The sequence below is a fragment of the Ammospiza nelsoni genome, chromosome 1 (genome assembly GCF_027579445.1).
Source record: "Ammospiza nelsoni isolate bAmmNel1 chromosome 1, bAmmNel1.pri, whole genome shotgun sequence".
Lineage (NCBI taxonomy): Eukaryota > Metazoa > Chordata > Aves > Passeriformes > Passerellidae > Ammospiza > Ammospiza nelsoni.
In genome coordinates, this window is record NC_080633.1 from 96447575 (window position 1) to 96468702 (window position 21128).

Below are 21128 nucleotides of genomic sequence, written 5' to 3' on the forward strand. Positions count from 1 at the left end.
GCAACAAAGCCAGAGCTACACACATAGCCAACACAAACACACCCAGAAACTGGTAAAACTACTAAAGGTTTTGCACAAAGTTCCTTATTAAGAGAATAATTTAGGCTTTTGTTTTTGTCATTCATAAATTATAATGTTAAGTGACACTATAATGAGGTGGATGAATGAAGTTATACGTATGGTATAATAGACTATTTTCAATGTCAAAACTCTGTGCTAAGGGAAAAAGTAATAATCTTTTGCATAATTACAGCTAATATCAGTAATGAGATGCATTTTAATGTAAATTTTTAGCCATTTTGCATACATGGGAGTTTATAAACAAATGAAAACTTATTTAATTTTGGTATACTATTATAATTTATTTTTTATGTTAAAATTCTGATTAATCATGTTCATTTCAAAATGGATCTATCTGAACCTATTGAACCTTCGTAAATGTATACAAACTTTTTTGTTGGGTTACTTTTTTTTAAGGAAATCTAGTGTATGAGAGAAACACATATCAGGCTGCAATATTTTCAGGTCCTGCTGGTTCATTTTGAATACCATATTGATTGGCTAGGGCAAAAAACATGACACAAGGATATTTCATCCTTGCTCTTGTTTTGTCATTCTTTGGGCCGCTGAAAGGCCTACACCTGAAATTTCATTTCACAGCTCTGGGTTCTTTGAATCAATCTATTGCACTCTTTTTTTCTAAAAAGTTTCATCTCAAAACTGTCTTCCAAAGTGGTGTTGAATCACTGTTTTGTGTAGAAAAATTTGAGTACTACTTCAAACTATTGACAGTTATTCTTTAAAAAGAATCTTTTTATTCTTCTTTTTTTTTTTTTTTAGTACAGACAAGAATTCAGGCAGAGAGAGGCTGTGTTTATCTGGGCTTTCTTGCTCAGCTAGAATAATCAGATTTCTGTTTATCCTGGTCCCTGATTTTGCAGGACAGTGGCTTAAGATAGCACATCATTACTTTCAGTTCCTTCACTTAGTAGAAGCCATCTGTGTTTTTATTTAGCCTCATTAATATAAACGTCAGTCAGTAATGTTTTCTATTCAACCGCCTGATGATGGAAAATGAAAAAAGATTTATACTCTTGTGTCCCAAAAAGTGGAATATGAAACACTTTCTAACTGGAGTAAAAGTAATTTTACATTCCCATAGCAGTGAATGTCAGAGTAATAGAGTAATTATGTCAGCTATCTTGAGGGAAAAAAATAAAAAACAACCCAAATTCCTCCTAGTTGGGGAATTTGTATATTTTAGAACTCATTAAAAATTTAATGAGAATTTATTAAATTCAATCACAATTCTAAAAAAATCTTAGCTAAAATATTATCAAATTATTTTGCCATCTAACATCCATCTTCTGCCTTGAATTGCAAGGGATATTTCCCAGACATCTGGAATAGCTGAATATCCATGTGAGCTAGGTCATTTATGCTTTTTTGTTTACACTTCTGAACCTGGTCTGATTACTTCTAATTTTGTACCAGCAATGGCGATCACTTTTTAGCAACTTGAAATCCAGTTAAACTTTTTGAGAACGAACAAACAATGCCAGAGCCATGTAACTTTAAACCAGACAATGTTCTTCTTTTGGATTCAGAGTTGGTTTGGAAGATGAGAAATGACTCATTACAACTTCATTTAAATTTTTGAGACAGAACCACATGATGTCAAAAAAGCCTGGAAAGTATGAATCTGTTTTATTTATTGAGATATAACTTCCCAGCACTTCAAATTGCAATATGCAGCTTCCTGGTGTTATGAACTTTTATTGTGTTTCTACAAGTGCACTTTGTAAGAGTCAGGCACTTCATTGCTGTTTACAAGGCATTAGGGCATCTGGTCTTGGGAAAGGGAAGAAATTTCTCTCAAGTAGGATGATGCATTACATTGAAAATCATGATCACAGGTTTCTATTAAATTTTGAGTGGAAAATAATTCCTTTTGTGGAGCAAATGAGTATCCAAAATGTCTCATGGTGTTCTTAGATCCCGTAATATTTCTTGCCATCACATACTTATATGTTTCTTTCAACACTACCCAAAAGACAAATACAGAACTTCCTAGTTTAGAAATCTCTGCATGCTGGGAGTTTCATATTACCAACAGAAGGAAGTTGAACACTTAAATCCCTACACTGTTGAACTTTGATGTTAAAACAAAAGCAAGAGAAATATAAGAAACAGTTTCAAGCATTTCTAGCACTGGAGTAAAGAAAAATGCCAACTTAACTAGGGACACTTACTGCTTCCCCTGCCATCAGTGCACTCTGTTCTCTACAAAAATGCCTTCCCTGTATTCATTCCATAGTAAACTGGACATGGACTTCTAGAGAAGGTTTACTAGGATATTCTACAGCAGTACAGGTACAAATAAATCTATTCCACCTCCACAGGAAACACCTTTCTTCATTTGTAGGTGACCTCCCCAATAATGGTGATTATGATGTTGCAATGATAAATATTCTTTTCAGAGGAGCCTCGTTTCTCTGACAAGACATCAGTGTGTTTGGAGTACCTGTGAGGGATCTTTAGGAAGCTCAGATGTACATTAAAAATTAGTCATAGAAAACTAACAGTTTTAGAGTAAGCTGCACTTTTATAATACCGTTGTCATTCAATAAATAGTTTATATTATTACTTGTTACAAAACAATGAAATCTAAATCTTAGAAGCAGCAGAGGATTTTCCTTAAATGTGGTCTTTTTCTTATCCTCTTTTCCCTAAGGATAAACTTGTGACTTTATGTAAATACTATGCTGAGTTAGATTAACCTTAGGTCTGATATAAAGTGACCAACCTTTGCTTTAAACACTTATAAAAAGAGGAAATAACCAGTGGGCCCTGGAAATTTGTTTTCCCTATTAATTCTTGATTTCTCTGTAACGTTTGTGAAGCACTTGGAAATGGCAGATCAGAGAGGATAATATGGAATTTGTGTTGAACAGAGAGCCTGGGTAGTCGCCTTCCACAAGTGTTTAAAACCAACTTATTTACAATGAAAATTTTCACTACCCACACTCAGCACCTCCAAAGCCTGTTGTTGTGTTACGTGGTAGTTCTCTTTCAAACATTATAGCGCTCACTTCTTCAGGGGAAAAATTGGAAACTTCTTGTCTCATATGTAATGAATAAGGAGTTTTTGATTACTCTTCAAGGTTTTCCAGGTCATCTGATTTTCTCATCTGGCAGATTTTCTAATAGCTCATGTTGGGATGCACTCTAGGGTGGTTGTAATTGTGGTCTCCTCCTGGCAACTCTGTTGTCTGTAATAGTTTCTCTTAGGGACCTTGGAAATGTGGATATCTGGACACATTCTGCTGACATTGAAGCAAGTTTTTTCTTCACTAATGCTTTTCCTAATTTGTTCAAATTTCATCTTTATGCATTATATCTACAGGTTTATGAGATATTACTGCTATAGCAAATAAATCTTAGCAATTGCCCCAGTGTTTTTGTCTGATCAGTCTGAATGCGCCCCATCAGAATAGTTTTGGGGCAGAAAAACTATTTTTTAGTATGGCCATTCAGTTGTGACAGGTTTGATTCTTTAGCTGTCAGTATTTATTAGGTGAAACCCATGTTTATATAATTTCTTTTCAGTCATTTTTTGCATAGGTTCAAGCAACTGTAATTGTAGATCGTTCTGTCTATTGTCTAATTTATTTAATGGAGCATTTTTAAATTCTAGCAGCAATAAGTAGTGATCTTTATTGAGATATTTACCTTTTCTTAACAGATTTTTTTACTGTTTGTATAGTGTTTCTAGCTAATTCTCCTTAAAGAAATATGCACAAACTACTGTTAGAAGTCACTCAGATCCCTGTAGCTAATAAACAGGCTTCTTGCCCCATATTTAGTAGCTTTGCAAACTTAAGTCTTTGCAAAACTGAGTCGTGTTTCTGTTTCTAGAACTGAATGTTTTGGCGGTATGCAATGTTTAGTAAACGACGAAATGTGCCAGATAAGCAAATTCTCTGTCACCATTTGTTAAGTGCACTCATCTATTGTCTAGTATTGGTTCATTTTCCAAGGGTAGTACTCATATTTTTGTAAAGAGGACAATCCAGAGAATCTCTTTTGCCTACTAGTACTGAGGTGAATGCCATTGAATATTATTTGCATATTTGTAGTTCTAGTAGGTGTTTGTTGTCATCTTAATATATCTTTTTCCATATTGATGGCTGAGACCTTGATTTGTTTACTTTCTTGTTGAGTAATGCAGGCTGTGTAATATATTTATTTCAGATATCACATTTGAGCTTCTTTGATGGTCAGATCTAAAAATAAGATCATGCTTCATTTAACTTTGACACAAATTTTGTTTCTAAGATTTTGCAAATAAAGTTACCTTGCCCGTTAGAGCATCTATGCCTCTGATCCATCTTCTCTTTTTCCCCCATTGTGTGCTAAGATATTGAAGAGCCTCTAATTTTTAGTATCATACTGCTGTCATGGGGTAGGGAAATACTATCATGTAAAGTCTTTTGCATGTGTGAAACAGATCATACAATGATTCTGTGAGAAGTAGGTGTCATCTCTTTGATTAAATCTGGTCAATATATCTATTGCTAGACACAAAACTCCTGGAAAATCCAGACTGTGAATCAAGCTTATGAACATCCTGACTTAGTTTGATTTGTTTTTTCCTCCTTTTTTGTTTACTTTTCCTCTCTTTCTGTACAATTATAGTCTATCTGAATCTTCTGACAAACTTCCTTTCACCATACATACTTTTATCCTATACATACACTGAGGAGATACAAACAAACCTCCTATCAATAACATCTGTACAACAAGGTGTGCTGTCCTAAAAATGATCATGACAAGTTGAGGTAGTGAGGAGCTGATTTTTTTAAAGTCTTATTTTAAAAGGATTCAATTTTCCCTATAGTTGGGTTCATGCAAGAGTCACCTGCTCATTGTGGATGTTGTTTAATATACGTGAATACTGAATAGATTAAGAAAGGTTTTTTTTCCTTATACTATTAATTCACATTGGATAGAGATATACTTAGTCTTTTGTTTGAGAAAGTCAGCAAATAATTCTTTTGTTCAATTGATGTTTAATGTGTATATATTTTCAATTTGCACTTTTTTGTTTTGGTTTTTGTTTTGGTTTTGGTTGTTGCTGTTGTTGTTGTTGTTGTTGTGACAAATCCAAATGCTAGGTGTCCTGATTTTTTTCTCTGCAAAACCTGTGCATGTCATAAAGGTCCTCAGGCCAAATAAAAATAACAGCTACCATAATTTAACACTGTAATCCATCAAAAATCTCTGAAATTACTTTCTGATATGCCCAAGGATAATTCCAAAGAACAGTTGCTTAAGCTTACTATACTCAAATGCTGCACTGACAAGCCACTAAATCTAGTCTCAATTTAGCAAAGAATTTCAGGGAGCCTACATATAAGTATGTGCCTAAATCCAGGCAATCTCTAGGCTTGGGTTCTTACTTAAAAGTAAGCATGTTTAAAGACTGTCCTCTACCTTTCTGTCTAGGGAACTAAGTAAAAATTAATATCTGGTAGTTTTGGAGAGCAAAACTACCAGTTTTTTAACTCTTATAATGAATTAAAACTAGTTATCTACCTTCACACAAATTATGTGGTAGATCTATATCAATTCAGCATTTCCCTATTTGATCAGTATCAAACTAAAATAAATAGGTTCAACTTACTCATTCAGTTGTTTGATTTTTTTTTTGTTTTTATTTTTAAATATTCTGTTACAGTAAGCTGAGCTTTTGTTGGAATTGGAAAACCATGATTAATGATTTTTCTGTCTTCCTGTACTATTCTTCCTCTAGATACCCTTGTCTCTAAAAAAGCTACCCTGGAATTGTCTGAAATGAAATTATTTTCTTCAGTCATCTTCTGCTTAGAACATAATCCACATAAGCTTTTTTGGTTAAACTCAGTTGGTCAGTCAGATTTATAAGTTGTAAAATGAAGTTATACAAGTTCTGCAATCATTTGCAGTGAGTACTCGTTCCATTCCTTGGATTTAAAATTTGAAACATAAAATAAATTTCCAGTGCATTTTTTACCACATTCCCACTACAACTTTTGTTCATGCACCCACTGTCAGAGGGTCTTTTTAAAATAAAAATGGAGCAGTACTTCTGGATAGTTTTATGAAAGAGAAAATTATATTATTATATAATAATAATGCTATTATTCTTTCTCTGAAAAACCTTCTTGATTATTTCAGAGGCATTTTGAAATAATTTGCTTACATGATCACAGCATAGTCTGCAATTCACTTGGGAGATGAATGCCCGGCATTGTGGTTTCCTCAAAGAGGTTTGTAGAGGAGGTTTTAACTTCAGTGACAAAAAAAAAAAAATTGTTTTGGAATACGCATTGTACAATGAATTTTCAATTAATTTTTGTCTTTTAATATATAGGGTGATGAGATTTGCCAAACGATTGATGATGCCATTGAAAGGAATAAATTAATTGTAAAATTGTGAAAATAAGTAAGCAAATACTTTTGATCAACACTTCCAAAGTATTGCTACAGAGGTCACTACAAATTAAGAGATGCAAAAAGTTTATTTGAATACTTGGATGTCAAAAGTCTATGTAATATCCAGCAATTTCTGTTAAGAAAGTTTGCTTGAGTCATGAATAAGATGATAAAAAGGGAATTGCAAAATATTTTTTGAGAATTCATAAATAAATAAGCTCATTTTTGTGACACATCCATTGTTAAAATTTTGTGCTAGCATGATAGAAGCAGGCAGTGTGAAATGTGTTATTCCAGTCACACATCAGTCCCCTGGATGACACTGAGAAGCCAGAAGATGTTGTGTAACAGGACTTACATACATCATTTGCCAGATGTTATCTGATAGTTGAAGCTCAAGAGACAATGTTATCAAATCTGCTGGTTGCAGTATGTGGGTTAACAAAAGATTGCATTATACTCCTCTTGTTTCCTTTTGGGTTTTTTTTCCCTTTCTTTCCTTTTCCTGTAGCTCATTTCTCAAGTCTATGTGAAACTAATATTAAAAGAGAATGCAGAAAAATACTTCCTAAAAATATTTTATTCCTAAATGTTGATTTCATTATGAGGTTTAGACAATATGTTCTTAACTGCTACTAACTATGAATTCCATACTGAAATTCTACAAAATGATTTTATATATTTTTTTTTTTAACAATACTGGCCTACAGTTTTAAAAATCAGATGTAGTAGTTTGGATCTCTGTAATTTTATGTGCATCCTCTACACAAATCATTTTTAGCAATAAAACAGTTATTTGCATTCTAGAATATTGCATATTAGTGATATTTCAATACAAATATAGATCAACGATTTACCAAGTACTTTTAAATGAAAGGTTTAATTTATATTTTACTTTTTTTTTATCTCTAGAACTTTAAATGACTCTTTTAAATCAAGCTAGGAAAAATCCTGTTGTTTGGCAGTCAAAAACTTGATCTGGTCAAATGAAATTTAATTATTGTCTACTTGTTGGGTAAGCGGCTGACCCCTGCTTAACAATCCTGAGAGCTGTGACTGGCCATCATGCTTTGACCTGTTCTGCTGCAAGTCAGAACTCCCCTGAGACCTCATTCCTTCTAAACATTACCACATCAGTGGTAGAACTAGACAATCTCTAATCAGCACCACTTTGCTGTTCTTTTCCCTGTCTCTTCAGCCACTTACGTAGCAGTATTGGGTATTGTGTAAAGCAGACATAAGGACTTATGAGCGCTGCCTTTCGAAATTGTGATTCAAGGAATCACAAAGCCTTTTTCATTAATGTGATGCAGAAGATCGCTATTTATTCTATGTATTAGGCTGAACAAGTCAGTGAGTGTAGGACTCAATCAGCTAAATTCAGCTCAGATTGTGGGCCTAAATTGGCTTCTTTTAGAATCAATATTAAAATTATGAATCAATCCAGTGAAAAGAAAATTACTTTTTCAGACCAGTAGATATTGATCAGAGAAGGAAAAAATGTAAATCAGTTAAATTCCATGTAAACAATAATTTTTAAACCTTAAATCTAAATTTATGATAATAGAATTTAAAATTTACTAATCTATACTTAATATAGTCACTGTATAGGGATAGCAGAATCTGGAGTTTCTGGGGTAAGGAAAAGTCAGAGGCAAAAGAGTTTTATAGACATGCATGTAACTCTGCTCAAATTCTAGGTTCCAAATCTCTACTTACCCACAGACTCGCTTGTTTTTGATGTTCTTGACAAACCACTTTGAGGTCATTTTGTGAACACAGACCATGTGGCATAAATGCTACTTAGAGAGGACTGAGGATCCACTAGAAGAATGTTATTAAAAGACAAAGTAAAAAAGATTGAAGACAATATCCCCTGGTTTAGAATTTATTTTCCTGTTTAATTTTTCCTACAGGCATGCAGTCAAAGATATGTTAGTGTTGTTTATGCCAAACAGACTTTAGTTATTAATTTCAATGAAAAAGTTTGGGACTAGAGTTGGTCTGAATTGTGTTTGGTTTACATGGTAAAGCATACAGTAGGATTTTTCTCATCAAAATAATAGAAGTCACAGATTACCTCTGTCTTGTTCCTAACAGTTTATGTCAACTCTAGATCAGTATAAGGAATTAAGTGTGGTTTGAACTTTCTCTGGCACTTTTAATTGCATGAAATTGCAGAAAAACTATCAATTTGAATAAAATTGAATGTCACTCTCATGAAATTATAACCAACAGGAACCAAATTAACTGTAAGACAAAAAAACCTGGCTGTAAAGTCTAGATTAACCAAAAAATATCTAAACTTTTTCCTCCCATAATCTCGGGGAAGCTGAATTGCACAATAATGGAAAAAAGGGAATGATTATTACTTAAATCCAATGTATTATTTATATCCTTTTAATATCTGAATGCTACCTTGTATAATAAAATGTAAAATTCATGTTTGTGGGTAACGTAAGTGGGTAATTATGTAGGGAATTCACAGTTAACACATAGCTATGTTCTTTCTGAAACATTTCCTCAGAGAGAGCTGATGCCCTATGCAGTTAAAAAGATGAAGCAAAAGTGTTAGAATGTCTCCAAAGATCCTCCCCAATATATTCTGCAGCTAAAGTTCTTAAAAACACATCTTCTCATTCTGTACATTTGGGGAAACTGCTGAGGTCAACAGCTCAGTGTTCCCTAAAAGGGCAGTTTCTAGCCAGAAAATCACCTAAGAGTAACAGACGAAGAAGGAAAGGTCTGGTGTCACTGAAATTTATACTGCTATGAATCCTAAAATGACAGGACAGAAAACTTACTCTTTGCACAGTTGTTTTTGGGACTCGGTGTGAATATGCCTTTCTCAGCAACTCACTGAGCTGTGTGGCTTTTACAATTCCCCTTCTTGTTCACTCAAAGTGTCTGTGGTGGGCATATATAATTACAATTGGAGGTGACAATTGGGTTTAAAAAATGAATTTCACTTTTCCTTTGATATATGCTACTTTTTCATTCTAATTTTTTCCTTTAGAAAGAGAACATTCAGGTTCCAGTGGGGATGAAAACCTAGATTTTTTCCCTTTGATCCTAAAGATTTCTACCCTGGATACAGAATACATTTTAAAAGCATCCTGTGACATTGACTTTTTGAATCATACAATGACTTTGTTACAGGAGAGTAGTAGAACATAATTCATTCAACAACGTGCAAAAATCTAGCAGTTGCACAGTAAACTAATGAATGGGGTTTTTTCCGTCTATGGCTATTTCACTTTTTTCTACTTTAAGAATCCTATTTTCTGTATCATTTTGCCTGTTTCATCTCCTTCTGATATATGGTGAGACAATTAAGCAAGCAGTTGTTTTTACAAACCCAATTCAGCTCTCTTTGGGGCTCTCTGACACATTTCTTTGCTTTAGCAAAAGATCACCTTTCGTGCTTTGCTTGTCTGTAAGAGAAAAAGAAATGGAGGCAGTGGAAGAATTAGCTTGTTAAAGTGGAAAGTGAGTTATTACACATGGAAACTATAGGAGATATTTGAGTTTCTCATGTGAGAGGCAGTTATCTTCAAAAAGATGCCATCACTGGCATGGCCAGCTACAGCAGGAGAATATTAGTAGGTGTAAATACTGTGTTGTATTTCTTTTTTAATTGGAAATGTGCCACAATGTGCAGTGAACAACAGGTTATAGAGTGCTACTTGAAGCAGTACGAGTAGTATATTCTGTTAACTGTAAGAGGTCTAAAAGATATAACTATTCAAAAGAACACTACAGTGAATGCATTCATTCTGTTAAATGTACTGAGATAAAACTAGGAGAAAACATTTCTCCTATGAAAACAACAAAGGCTATTTTAAATCACAAAGTTATTCTCATAAGATCCTTTTGTCCTGAGAAATCCACCCAGCAGACTGGTACAGCATAAATATCCTGAAAAGGATGTGCAAATTCTGCACTCAGTGGTAGCAAGAAATAACCATGTGTAAATAGGTTCAGTCTGTAGAAGTAATGCCTGGTACTCAGTTGTGGCTAAACATTTGGGCTCATTTTTTCCTCTAGTCATCTGACATGAACTTAAAGTGTTATTTCCTTGGACTGGGCCGGGAGTCATCTATTAAAAAAATGATGAGACAAATCCTGAGCCTTTGGTATTATCCTGCTGAAATTGCATGACTAGGAATACTCAGAATTTAACATTATTCAGGAAAACCACTATAGCGTTGCACATCTCTCTTCCTAGTCCAGTTAAGAGGCCATTAGTCAATTAAAGGAAGCCTCCAGGATATTATCTTGGGGAGACACAGACAAGGTGCTGCCCTTGACTGATAGTCAGTCCTGGCGGTCAAGTCAGCTGCACTGTCACAGCAAGGCTGCATTACTCAGATAAAGTGCACTCCTGATCTCGTTCAGTCTTGTTTCAATATTTTTGGGCAACCAGCAGGTGAAGGTATATGCAGCCCTTGAAATATTCATCATGGCAACATTTTTTCCCTGCATTTCCACACAGAGTGTGCTGCATAAAGGGAATATAATGCCTAAAAGGAGTGCTCAGCTGCTTGTGTAAATATTGAACATAATAAAAATGATCTCACACATAGCAAGGCTCCAGGAATTCCTCTTTCCACTCATCAGCCTGAGTATGACGTTGCCAATTCTTGCTCTCCTTTTTCACTAGGACAGTTCCAAAAAAGCGCTTCTCACTTCTGGGATTTAGGAGCACATATCAAAGGGTTGAAACACCCTTTGAGGATGAGACCTGGAATGTCATGGACCTTTTGCTTTCCGACATGGCTCCCATCCATAACAAAATTTACATGGGAGAAAGACCCTACTTTTTAAAGGGTTTGCGGAATAGGCAACAGAGACAAGCTGACTAAAATCTCAAAACCTGCCATTGTGTGCATTAAAACAGGAATAACTGCAACTTCTGTTATGATGTGCTCTGTTCCAGTGGAATTTATTCAGGTGCTTCTTGTCTGCTCAGTTTGGCTAATCTTAGCAATAAGTTACTCAAAGACATGGATTTTGTTTTCCCTTTTTTTTTTTTTTTTTTGGTTGGTTTCTTTTTCTTTTTTGTTTTTCTTTTTTTTCTGATTTTTTTTAATTTCTAAATAGATTGCAGCAAAACAAAGAAACACCTAATTTTGGCATGAAAATGTCCAACTACTCCTAATGCTTGCAGTATATCTCATTTTACTGAGGTCACCATAGCAATACAGTTAGTTTACAAATCACTATATATATATTAATTACACTAAACAAATACATTGTAGGTATGAGCTGAGAGTAGTAAAGTGACAAACGAAAAAAATAAAGTATTGTATAAATCAAACTTTTGGATAATAATTTGTGTTATGTTAACAATTTTTGCCTTCATATAACTTTTTGCTGATTTAATGACAGGTAGATGATCAAGGTGAAGTAGCGGGAGTTATATTCATTGCTACATTTGCACTTATCAGCTTTCTGTTCTTTCATGACTATGTTAATAAGGGGAAAAATTTGAGAAGCATTATTTTAAGTTCCAAATATGTATTTTTCAAAAGAGCTGCAATTGATCACAATATTGTCCTCAAAAAGAAAACATAGAAAATAGAAAGCAAATACAGCACATAATATTGCCAGCTATAATTACTACAGAACTTTTCACAGTGTCTAGCTAACTAGAGGCTTTCTTTGAACACCTTTTGGTATCATTAGTACAAATCTAGAAATATATATGGAAGTTTCAAGAAGACTACAAATATGAAAGGAGCCATCAGAATAAATTTCATTTTAGGCTAATAAGAAATAGTGTGTGAGGGTTTGCATAGCAATTTAACTTCTTTTCTTTTTCTTGCCACTTTTTCTTTACTCTCCCCAGCAGAATAGCTCTTTCCTTTGAACACCACACAAAAAATTTTGCGTACAGAAATGATTTTCTATTTTACAATTATATTTGTAATTCTTTGAGAAGATTTTTATGCTTTTAAAATCTTTTGTCCATCTTCTTCCATTAATTTTACTCTATCATCAAATACTATGAGGCAATGACATAAAATACCTTAGAATAATCATACTTTACTGTGCTGAGCTGTGCAAGCTCTGCTTTTATAGAGAACTATGCCTCAAGCCCCAAGAGTACAAGGCTGGTTTAGGCTCCCAGAAATCATTGTAAAGGAACTTGACTTAGTAAACTTACAGATAAATAACTAGCGGCTTCCTGTACAGTGCAATTCTCTTTACTTTTCTCTGAGTATTTACATGCCAAATCAGGTCTCTAATAAGTTATCTGAAAAAAAAGCATGTGCAAGTGTTAAAATTACTTAAATATTGATGGATAGGAGTTGAATGCCTATTTCTAGTCAGAGACAGAGAAGTGAAAAGATACATCTACAGCTGTCTGATCATTGAATAAAAGTGGACACTTTCCCTACTTCTGATTAGGAAATATGGCTTCAAACTACTGTGATTACTTTCTGTATATATCCATTTAAAAGGAGGTTTTTGTATTCACAAATGGTAAAAACCTCCTTAGGTTTCAAACACCAACACTTTATAGTGTATGGTTTATTCAAATCATTCAAATAATTCCTCCACATCTCATTTATGGAAGAAAAAAGAAAAATACTTCAAAAGTTATTCAGCACCAGAATTTTGTATTACACACTTCATTCCTCTTGACTTTTAGCTATACAGCTATTGCTCATGTTCTTTACTGTATGTATTTCACTTCAGATATTAAAAAATAAAATTATGTAATTAAGTGTACTGTAGCCCAGATATGATCAGGAACACATAAACTCAATCTTCTATATTTTAAAAGAGATATTAAAATTTTGACTTGTATATCTTTTGACTTCCAGAGTGAGATATCTATTTTTTTTATCAGTGAAAGCAGCAGGTTTGAAGTTTGCTGGGTAAGAAGTGCCCAGATGAATTTTACATGAAAAGCTAAGGAAAGATAAAATGAGAGAGATGTACTTGGAAATTTTGCCTTTTTAACAGTAAAAATACTTTTATTTTTCTGTATTACAACATTGCTTTTAAAAGCATTGTGCCATCTCTCTTTGAAGACAAGTTGAATGATCTTTATGTAAGTGTGGGATTTTTAATTTGACATATGATCTTTTAAAATTGATTTGCAATAATACTTACCAGCAGAACATCATGTTGCTAGTAATTAGTTTGAACTTTATGCATTTCTCCTATGTCTTACAGAATTTATTCAAGTAATATAATTTTAAACAATTTCACTTTCTGTGTAAGTGACATGGAATGAGGTATGCATGGGTAGGTAAATGTATTTCTGTGCGGATATGCCTCAGCTGGGCAATCCCATAAGATGCTGCAGTGTACTTGTAAACAAGGTCATTTACATACTTTTTGAAGACTTAATCCAGCTGATGTGCAATTCCTTTCTACTTTACAATTTTCTTCATTTCATAAGATTTTTGAGCAACCAGGTACCCTAACTCCTTACAATTGGCCTCCTGTTTTTCTGTTTAAAGTCTATGTCTGCCAGATGCTTAGAAGAGCCAGACTTCCTGCATAGAAACCATGAAATGACAAATAAAGATATGTAGAATGGTTTACATGGAAAGTATAGATTCCAAAGCTAGCATCCGAAGTCTTGTTAGCCTCCCAGGCAGACCTAGTGGAGCTTTTTGAAACCAGGCCTGTATGTGTTCCTGCAATTCAGAGCAAATTCCGCAAAACCAAGTCTGCATTGTGATGGAGATTTGACTAACTTCTGCTGCTACCTCAGAGAACAGGTCTAGACTTTTGATTGGCTATTTCACTATTATCCAAATCTATTGTTTAGTTATTACAAAATCAGAGGATCAGAAAATGGTTGCTCTCAGAAGGTATCTCTGGAGGTTGACTTGTCCAACCCCCTTTTCGAGCAGGGTCACCTCAAGATGTTTGCCTAGGATTGTGTCTAGACAGCAATGAATATCCTTGAATATCCTTGAATATCTCCAAGCATAGAGACTCTACAACCTCTTGGCTACGTTGGTAGTCCTGAGTCACCTCATACTGGAGAAGTGTTTCCTGATACTCAGATGGAACCTCCTGTGATTCAATGTGTGCTCATTGCATCTTGTTCTGTCCCTGCAAACCACTGAAAAGAGCTGGACTTCACTGCTCTTTGCGCCCCTCCGTTAGGTTTTTGTACACATTGGTGGGGTCACCTCTGATCCTTTACTCCTCCAGACTGAACTATCCCAACTCTATCAGCCTCTCCTTATATATCCCTTAAAAAAACTCATGACCCTCTGTTGGATTGTCTCTAGAAGCTCCATATTGCTTCTTATTTTTCCTCTGTTTTTTTGGGTTTTTTTTTTTTTTTTTTTTTTCCCTACTTATAGGTGACACATCTTATTTTTCACAGAAAAGTTTTCCAGTCTTGGGTGTTTTCCTCACAGGAACATGATTTTGATCTATTGGAAAATCTGGCCAGTCAGCGTTTATATAACATTAATGTTTTGACCCAGCAAGACTGAGAATAACAATTTGATTGAATTACATACAGACGAGCTTCTAATATCTAATCCATTTAATGGGACACTATTTAAGAAGCAAATATTTGCTAGTTAAATATGCTCAAATATGGGTGAATTTTAAGCATGTGTGATAATACCTTATTTACAGATTTTGTTTTTATTATAGTAGTATTGGTATAATAGCAATATTTAATGAAGGGTTATCACCTCAGATTTCATAGATTTTATTTCCCTTTCAGTCTTGAAACTCTTGAAAGTTAAGAACTTGCAAAAATTTATTTTTTAAAACTGAGCAGGTCTATCATATTTCTAGAATGTTTACAGATTGTGCATTTCTGTTTGTGTTGTTCCAATGTTACTGAATTGTTAAAGGATAACATCCTTTCAGAGCTGTTTTGTGGGTCAAATTATATGGTCTAGATTGTACTTCAGCCTGGATTCTTGCTACTAACATTGTTTTATATGAAAACTCTCATATGGGGAAAATTCTGGCAAGACAGTTTTTGCTTTCTTTCCTCATATGTACTTTACTAATGTGGTGGAGTGTTCTCAGTAAATCAGAGTAATCCTTGCAAACTCAGTAAAAGGAAGAAATGCAATAGTTACATGAGATATCAGGATGGTAATTCAAACCATAAGTAAAAGTAGATTTCCTTTCAGTATCTCACTTTCAGAGCTAGATATCAGCATCCTCAGTACATGAGCTGAATTATTTGATTACCTTTAGTGTTGCTGATAATCATATCTATCTACTGATCTCTAAAAATATGCAACAATTAATAATAATTGCCTACTCAGCTAGATTTGGAGTCCTGTAAGCTCACTAGTATTTACTCATGATTTATGTTGTGCAACTCTAAAAGAAATTTGGGAAGAACAGCAGCCTAGTTATAGAGGGGCAATATAAAAAGTGATCTTACAACTCCAGATTTTGAAGTCAACACATTTTGACTGTTCAGGTTAAAATGGCTGATCTTGCTTATACAGTACTGAACTACTTTGTTTTATTATCTGGTTATGATTCTTACTGTTCCTAATTGACTAAGGCTAGAGGGAAAGAGAAGTTTTTGTGTCTTGATTGTGAGTTTAATTTTTTTCATTTGACACATCTCCTTCTTCCAAAGCTTCTCTTCATTTTTTGTATTTATAATTCTTTCTACACTGACCCAGTTCTGAAACAACATCAGTTTCATGTGTAAATGAGAAAAACAGTGCACAGCATTAATTTTAGGTAGAAAAGCAGTGCAAGTGATAAAAATTTCTGAGATAAGACCAGTCTATTTTAAGACACCACTTTTTGAGTTGCTTTAGCCTCCCATATTTCTGGTTTTGGGCAGTATCTTCAAACTGAGACAAATTTTGTGAAATGATGATTTCTATATGGATGGTTGTCTATTGAAGCACATTCATCTAAGACCAGCTCATTTCATCTCTGTATTACACCCGACTCTAAAGGCATGATACAAGCCCTCTCAGATAGTAAATATAATCATGTTTATCTGATGGAAAATAGCACACATATTAGACTTATTAACTTGTCCCTACAATGACTTCTAACGGTAATTCTTATGGTATTTTTTTCCAAAAAGACCAAAAGAATGCTTCTGACAAAAAAAAAAGTTTCTCCTTTGGTCAGTAGGGATGGCAAAGTATTCATAAACACAGAATTAAGTTTGGATTTCTCCAATTAAGTTGAGTGTTATTTTTCAAAATGCAAAATAGGCAAAAAGATTCTGAATGGATCTGTAAATATATCTTCTTTCACTACGCTGATGTATTAAAATGTCATGTGGTTAGCTATGTGATGTTCTCACTTGCTAATGTATGCAGAAATATTTTTGTACCCTTCTGAAAGAGAGAGACAGAAAAAAGCAGGATTTCATAACAGAAAAAAATGACTTGGTATGATGGTATCAATAATTTCTGCACTAATAATTATTGTGTTGCCATAGTTTTGAAACAGTTCCCATTTCCAAGAAGTATATGTATAATTATATAACTAAAGCGCATTATAAAATTTGAACATATTAGCATAACATCCTAGATATTGAACAAAACTAATTTTGTCTTTCTCTATTTTTAAGATCCAGATTTTAAGGACCTTGGTGTTCTGAAGCCCTTGCCAGGTTGGTATGTTGTTTTTGGGGTTTTTTCTAACTTGGAGGACTTTATACTCTGCTGTAGAAAACATTTTTGTTTGCTGTTCAAGTTTCATTTTTTCTGGTGTTTTGTTATTCAGTTTGTGAGTTTGAGATGGGAGGACCTGAAGGAATTGTGGAATCTGTACAAATTGTTAAAGAAGGAAAAGCTTCTGAAACTGAGGCAGTAGACTGTAAATGGTACATCCGAGCACCACCCCGATCCAAGGTCAGTCCTTCATCCACTTGCTGATTTACCATTTAATTTAAGAAATTGCCTTTTCTAATATATTGTGCATTTCTTAGTACAGTCAGATCTTGTTCAATAACTTTACAGCTTGAACTGTAAACTATTTTTTTCCTTCTCCTGTGGAAGGGTAATTTGTCATCTCAGCCAAAATAACCACCTTTCTTCATAAATGATGATTTAGGCAATACTAATGTGGTTTTTGTGCCATAAGTAATTTTCTTAAATTCACCTTTAATTTTGCTCATATTTTTAAAGAATCAATATGTGTTTTAAAATGGGATGTAATCTTATAATTTTAATTTTCATTATATTTCAAACACCTAACATAGAGACAACTAAGGGGGCACTGCTGGCTCCCTGAGGTCATCATTGTTTCTCATCTGGGAACTGTGAAAATGGACCTAAAGTAAATTACTGTTCCTCGGTATGAAGCCTTTATTTCCTTTGGTTTAGAGACACAGACAAAAAGAGTATTCTCATTTCTTTTCCTTCACAGTCAGCAAGCCAGAGCTTTGTAAGAAACATGAGAGGGCTGCAATGAATTCAAAAATACTTTCCTTGGATTCCCCTTGATTTTCTCTCTTATCCATAACTTATCAGTTATGATATGCATTAATTATTGCTGGCTACACTACCACTTCTCCCCTCTTTGCAACAGGAACAACTTTATGCCTCCCACCTACTTGCATTCACTGCGTAAAAGACACCCCACAGTATACTTTTTCTAGATATATTTTATTGGACAGGAAAGGTTTTAGAAAGTAGGATTTATATATTCACTACTCTCTGCTGCCTTTAAACTGATAAGGGCTTTTTTTGTATAACCTCATTGTGGAGACTGTACTGAATATGTAATTGTTTCATCATCAGAATGACACATGGATGAATGTTGAAGGGTTCTCTTCAGGAAAGATTTTCAGAAGAGAAAAAATCATTAGTATCAGCACTTTTGTATTGGGAAAGTGTAGGAAAAGAATTGGCTTGTAAAGACTACAGATAAATGATTTCCAGAATATACTTTCATCTTATAACACTTTTTTTTTACTTTTGGATAAAATTAATATTGATAGAGGTTTTCAATTAAGTAGATGAGCTTCCCATTTTGCTGCATTAAGTAGTGATATGGAATTATTGGACTGATGAATTCCATGTGTTATAGGCAGTTTATATTCATTCAGCGTAAATCCCAGTATCGATACAAACTTCAGGAAGAACAGGTGAAGGGCAGCTCTGCCGATAAGGTTTTGGGGATTCTGGTGGATAAGAGGCTGAACATGCCCCAGAAATGTGCACATCCAGCCCAGAAAGCCAATTGTGTCCTGGGCTGCATCAAAAGCAATGTTACCAACAGGGTGAGGGAGGAGATTCTGCTGCTCCGCTCTGGTGAGACCCCGCCTGCAGTGCTGCATCAGCTCTGGGGTCCTCAGCACAAAAATTGACCTCTTGGCCAATGTCTCCAGAGGAGAACCACAAAAATAGTCAGAGGAATGGAGAATCTCTCCAGTGAGGAAAAGCTAAGAGATGAAAGTTTGTTCTGTCCAGAGAAGAGAAGACTGGGAAGACCTTATAGCAGCCTTCCAGTAGTAAGGGGGAGCCTTTAAGGAAAAAGGGGACAAGTATTTTAACAGCAGTGGTAAGACAAGGTGCTTTAACCTAGAAAAGGGGACATTTGGATTAGATATGAGGATGATATTTTTACACTGAAGGTTCTGAAATGCTGGATCATATTGCTCTGAGAGTTGGTTGATGACCATCCATGGAAACATTCAAGGCCAGGTTGGATGGGGTTCTGAGCAACTGGATTTAGTTGAAAACATCCTTGCTTATGACAGGGAAGTTGGACCATTTGACCTTTATACATCCCTTCAAATTTAAACTATTCTATGATGCATTTAGGTATTAGTAGAAGGAAAGCAGACAAACAGAGAATTATTGTTAGAATCAGCACAGTTAATTAAGCCAATAGCATTTCCATTTCCCTATGGTTATGGTTGATCCTATAATGTAATTGTGATATTCTTACTTGGTCTTACTCTGAAGTTCTATATGATTCATAGCCCTGCTAAAATCACAATTTTACTTACCTGTAGTATTTATCCATATTTCAATTCTAAAATAAAACTCCAAACAAGGTATTTATGTAACTGAAAATACATTGTGTATCAGAAGAATACGAAACTACTACTCTTAGTAGAAGGCTAAAAATAAAGTTCATTAATTCTTCATAAACTTCCATATCTACATTTAGTTTTGTTGCATTCCAAAGAGCATATCCTAGCTGAAGGGCACCTGGAATGGAGAGCAACAAGGAAGTTTTAGAAAAATGAAGTAATACTGAATGTTATTTAATGTCATCTAGAAATTATGTGAATGAGAGTAATATAATGCAATAACAGGCTCTTACAAGGAAAAGGAAATGCTGTGATGCCCATGTCTGTAAGATAACTCAGGGCCCCACACTCTGGAAGAAAGTTTCAGGTTAAATACGAAAGAAGAAAATTCAAACATCAGGGAGGGCTGATTGGTTCACTGGCATTGTTAGTGGTCTGAAAGTGCAGGTTGGATAACAACCTGTGACAAATGAGAGAAACATTAATAATCCTCCCTTTAGGCAGAGGGCTGGACTGGGTCATCTCTTGATGGATCCTGCTGTTCCCATCTTACAGAATTACCTGCTTGGAGAGATTGAGCAATATAAAAGTATATAAATCAGTATTTTCTAACGTGGAGTTGAAATGTTTCACAGCAAGCTAGGGAAAAAAAAAAAGATTTTTCAAGGCTAGATCCATCTTTGGGGGGTAAGTCCAGTGGTTTTTCAAACAGATGTATTTATGTACACACAGAAAAGTATATACATGTATGCATGCACACCCAGTTATGGTTTCATCACAATGGGACAAGTTGAAAAATATACAGATATTAAGGGAGGAGGGACAGGTGGATGAATTTTTAAGAACTTTATATGAAGTCAGGTTTATGATAAGATTATTTATGGGTCTGATTCAATTGAATTGGAATCTGCTGTCCATTTTTTACAGTCAGCTTCCTTTGTCCCTACCTAACCTTGAATCAATGACATATTCAGTACAGTGACTTAATGACATCATTTTAATTTATGTCAGTTTGCACCTATGAAAACAAGCTCTCCTGCTAAGAACAGTGAGAACTACGCAGACGTCTTTAAACCCACACGTTCCTGTACCCTGGGCTGCACAGTTTGTTACTGGGAATTATGCCTAAAAGGCAAGAGTTTCTCGGAGAGAATTTGTGTTGGATTTTTTCATCTTCAGTTTCTTAATTAAACTGTGCCAGAATGTGAGTTGCTTGCAATTTCATTTGGCGTAAGCTCATCCAGTCTAAACTGTCTGCAGAAGCAAGATGCAAGTGCTTCCCTTGGTTTCCAATTCCAGATTCCAGCCAAGTCTGAGCTCAATATATGAACAATGAGATCAGCCAGGAAGTTTGTACTTGAGGTCTCTAAGCTTGAGCTTCAAACTGGCAGTCTGGGTCAAATGCTTCTATCCTCAGTGCTCTGGAATGGGACAGAGAGCAAAAAATTTGTTGCACACACTTAAAATAGAGACACCATTAATTACCTTATATCACACACACACAGAAAAATAAATCTGAAATGCATGAAGAAACCAAACCTTCTCTTAAGTGCAGAAGGCAGTCTGAACACAACTTATATGCAGAGCTAGAGTCTTATATAGTGAAAGTGACTAGTTGTAAATTCTGTGTTTCTTGTAATCATTCAAAGTCAGTTCCTGCTGAGTAAGATAGCTGTGA

The 21128-nt window shown here is 34.6% G+C and overlaps 1 protein-coding gene across 2 annotated transcripts in view; it reads left to right on the forward strand.

Annotated features, from left to right (window-relative positions):
- Positions 1 to 21128, forward strand: part of NETO1 (neuropilin and tolloid like 1) — a 62767-nt gene that overhangs the window by 17153 nt on the left and 24486 nt on the right. The window contains exons 5-6 of one of the 2 annotated variants that reach the window (XM_059475297.1): positions 17036 to 17077; positions 17161 to 17318. In XM_059475297.1, the coding sequence (XP_059331280.1) occupies positions 17036 to 17077; positions 17161 to 17318 (200 nt within the window). The remainder of the gene's footprint in view (positions 1 to 17035; positions 17078 to 17160; positions 17319 to 21128) is intronic. The other variant, XM_059475305.1, reaches the window with a different exon arrangement.